At 34.4% G+C, this 4298-nt stretch overlaps 1 protein-coding gene across 1 annotated transcript; it reads right to left on the bottom strand.

The window, feature by feature from the left end:
• Positions 1-344: 344 nt before the first annotated feature.
• LOC145008723 (uncharacterized) lies at positions 345-1390 on the bottom strand. The gene is made up of 2 exons (XM_078967323.1): positions 1079-1390; positions 345-989 (listed from the first exon to the last, which is right to left on the bottom strand). Exons 1-2 carry the CDS (start codon positions 1361-1363, stop codon positions 345-347), a joined length of 930 nt encoding a protein of 309 aa, XP_078823449.1. The 5' UTR covers positions 1364-1390.
• Positions 1391-4298: the final 2908 nt, after the last annotated feature.

A 4298-nucleotide genomic window follows, 5' to 3' on the forward strand; every position in this document is an offset into this window, starting at 1 on the left:
TATTAAAGTTAATTTTATTAACTCAAAAATGTTTACAATACCTGGCCTATTAGGCCATTACAAATAGTTGAAATGTCGGGTTGTCACAGAAGGAAAAGAAATGAAAACTAAAAATGGACAATTATACCCTTGTCACCTTTTTTCTATAATTCCAAACAGATAATTTCAATAAACCCAAACCAAAAATAACATACATGTATTAATAATCAAACACATTCATAAGTAACCAATTTAAAGTCAATGCAAGAATAATCAAACGAGTTCCAATGTATGAGCTCAAACCAAAAACCAAAAACTATGAAGTCAAACTGATAAAAAATCACAAAACCATCATCCTAAGTACTTCATTTACTTGCCTCCATCATTTTTTTCAGCAAACTTTTTCGTATTTTAAATGGAACTCTAAATAATGTCCCGGCATCAGATTGATTTCGTGACAAAAACATGAGAGCTTCTGCTAATTCATCGGGTTCCAAATCCATTGGCTCTAACTCTTTATAAATTTCATCACCAGTATAAACCCGATGATGAGAGTTTTCGAAGATTTTGTTACCCTCCCTCATAGCAGAAGCCATGTCTTTAACTGCACTCATAATAACCTTTTCAAATGATTCAGGTTCAGCTTCAAGTTCATCTTCAACTTCAATTTCATGTTTCCTTTTTTTACTTTTGTACTTCTTAGAACTTGAATTTTGCACCGGTGAAAAGCATGTAGGAGATAACACTTGAATATCATCAAGACCATCATCATCATCATAATCTTCATTATTTGTTTGTTGTTTCTCAAGTGTTATGTCATTGCTTTCTAGTAACTGATCCACTTCTTCAATTGTTTCTACTTTGATATCCCCAGTCCTTTTCAATCGAGCATTCTTCTCTTTCGGGGTTTCAGCATGTACCCCTGAAGCCCTGTCTTTCGCAAACAAAGCTATCATTTCATTGTAGTTTGGTATTTTTTTGGTCTTCAATGAAATTGCATCTGGCTTTGACTGTAACACACAATCCCAAATACAAATATTGTTAAGAAAGATAACATAAATGTATACAAACTAAGTAACATGCAATAAAAGAAACTTACATTAATTAAGTTGGCCCACACTTCCTCGTCCGCTTCAATTAGTTGTGTTTCAGAATTCCAACCGAACCCACTCAATGAAGTTCCGCGGAACATGTCATACCACTGCGAGAAACCTAATTTTAAAGTTTTCAAACGATTCTTTAAATGATTTTTTGTTAAAGTCTTCCCAAACTTTTGATTAAGCTCCTCCACCATGTTGTTGTACGCTTGTGGGATGAAGCTCCCACTAATCCTTAATCCTTTCTCATCTTGTGTCATCATAGATTGAATAAAACAATAATCCATCCAATCTGTCCATTTTAGTTGTTCTTTCTTTGTAACTTGTTCTTCCATCATCATTTTGACCTGCATAACATCATAAATAAACAAATCATGCATTGATAACATAATAAATACATACTTCGATGATGTACAAATAATGAGTAAATAACATGCTCAAAAAGATAAATAGCACAAATAAAGTCAAAACACTAACAATTCATACAAAATCAAGTCAAACATAAAAGATCCATACAAAATCAAATTGAAATGCTTTAATAAAAACTAGTAGCTACATTGACATATCTATCTCATGGTTTCGATTTGGCAAGTAATCAGTCCACATTTGATTTGCAATTAAGTTCCTCATTTTCTCTGCTGCAGCATTACCCTCACTTGTCTCTCTTATATTATGGCGCATTTCCTCTCTTGGTTCATTTAACATCTCCTGTAGGACCTCATCTTCCAGATTTTTGTCTCAATCTTCTTCTAACAAAAAGTTATGTAAAATACAACATGCCAAGAAAATGTCTGATTGTGTTTCACAAGAATAAAAAGGCTCTTGTGTACTTCTAATGATAGGAAACCTTCTCTTTAGAACACCGAATGCCCGTTCTATAGCGTTACGTAATGAAGCATGGTGGAGATTAAACAACTCTTTTGCATTCTCAGGGGCCCGAGCAGAATACTCTTTCAAATGATATCTGACACCACGATATGGTGCCATTAGTGTAGTTGTATGAGGCAAACCAACATCTACCAAATAGTATCGTCCTACAAATAAGTTGTAGTTAGTTATGTATTAAAAATTAGATTACATGTAAGAGTAATTTTGGTATTAAAAACTAACCATTTGGAATTACTAGTTTATCTTCTCTAGTGAGTGCATTCTTTAGTATCCTTGAGTCTGATGCTGTACCCTCCCAGCCACTGAAAATGTACGTAAACTTTAAATCAAACGTACAAGCAGCTAAGACATTTATCGTAGGGTAGCCCTTGCGACCACGATATCTAGGGGCATCTTTGTTAGGTACTTTCACTCGAACATGTGTCCCGTCAATTGCACCTACACAGTTCTTGAAGTAAGGATAAAATCGTTTTTTTTTCTTGAATTTCTTTTTGTACAACATCACCTTTCGGTTGTTGAATATAATGACTTTCCAGTGATATAATTGCTCGGAGAACTCTATGGAAGCACCTACTTGTACTTGACTTAGAGCGACGATATAGCCAAGAGACAAATCGATTTCTAAAATCATTGCCGACAATGTGCAAAAATCTTGCAACATGTTCTTCAACGGACATGCGTTGAGTAGCTCGAAGACCACCAACTTGTTGTAAGATAGTGCACAATTTCTTAAAAGCCTGCTCACTCATACGGATAAGTTCACGACATTGACCACCGTTTGAAAGGTCGTGTAGCAATTGTTCACGTATACGTCGCTGTTTTAAAATAAGTTTCCTAGAAGGTAATTTGGGACGATTTGTGTTGGCAACGGCACGATGTGTCAGAATGGCCAACAACAAGCAAATCAGATGAACTACTTGCCTTTGCCTGACTCTCAGAAATTGAGCGGGTGTTTGTAGGTCACTATCCATCGAAGATATTACCTAATTTATGAAAATTATTAAACTTTGAGTTTTCTTTTATAGGTTAGAGAGATATTTAACAACTAGGGTTGGTTAAGGAGCCTATGACTTGAATTTTAGTATTTATTGCAGTAAAGTAGTTTTAAAATTGTGATAGTTAACTCTATATCTAAACAGAGTTACAAAACCATTATAGGACAACATAAGAACATCATCCAATTTCATTTTACTATTTAAAAGCAAATAAATTAAATACCAAAGAATCTTTTGACTACATTAGACAATGTACATCATGAGGACAGACAATAGAGCAAAGCAATCTTCTTCAAACTTGTACACCATGGGATTCGTTGTTTGAACCTCTCCATAGCTATATATCTTGCTACATGGTGATCATATCAAAGGATATATATGTAATTTTACTATTGGCTAGTATATTATGTATGTATATGTTCTGAGTTTTAGTTAACAAATAAAGCCAATTCTTTTTGGGTTTTAAGTGGCATTTTTCTGAGTATTACTGTGGTTTTATGCTAAAATTTACCATAACTATAGAGAAATACATAAAGTTAACAATCTGGAAAACTGAATGATAGTATTAGATAAAAAAAAGTGTTGATTTTGATCAGAAATATCAACATATTATGTGGTTCCTCTGTTTGATTTAAAGGCTTTTAATTTTGACTTAACACATAAAATAAAATGGGGAAGATGATGGCAGATAAGAATCATAATAATAATCATACAAAAGAAATCGATGAAGAGATTGTGTTCTGAATAATGATATCATTTATAAGAAACATAAAGAAGATATCAAAAAAAAAAATGGAACCTGATGTTGGAAGTGAACAACTCAACAGAACGTGAAGAAGGAGGAAGAAGCGTGAAGAAGGAGGAAGCACTGTAGCAACTATTTCGTTTCCTGCGTGTTGCTGCTGTATACGTGATTTTATATGGTTCGAGGGTAATATGGTAATCACGGGATTTTCTATGTATCACTGATTCTCTTCTCTCCAAATCTCTCCAATTTGGGAGGAAGATTAGGAGAGAAAAGATACCTCCAATCTCCTTTCCTTTCTTCCCAATTCATTCCAAAAATTGAACTCGGGAACGCCACTAAATCCGTCTTTCTCTCCAATTCCATTCTTTTCTCTCGACTTCCCTTGTTAATTGCAACTCGGGAACAGGGTGTTAAAGTGTTTCTAGTGGATAGGATACATAAAAATGAGGTCTTAGACGTTGGAATCAAGCCATGCATGAGTTATGAGCTTTTTGAGATAAGAGAGTGGGTGTTTTGGGTTTTTGTGACCTTCTCAGCTATGCAAAGACTGAAAGTCACTGAATTTATGGAGTAAGAACCACTAGGGAGTCC

Source organism: Lactuca saligna, chromosome 8 (assembly GCF_052625555.1).
Source record: "Lactuca saligna cultivar CGN05327 chromosome 8, ASM5262555v1, whole genome shotgun sequence".
NCBI lineage: Eukaryota > Viridiplantae > Streptophyta > Magnoliopsida > Asterales > Asteraceae > Lactuca > Lactuca saligna.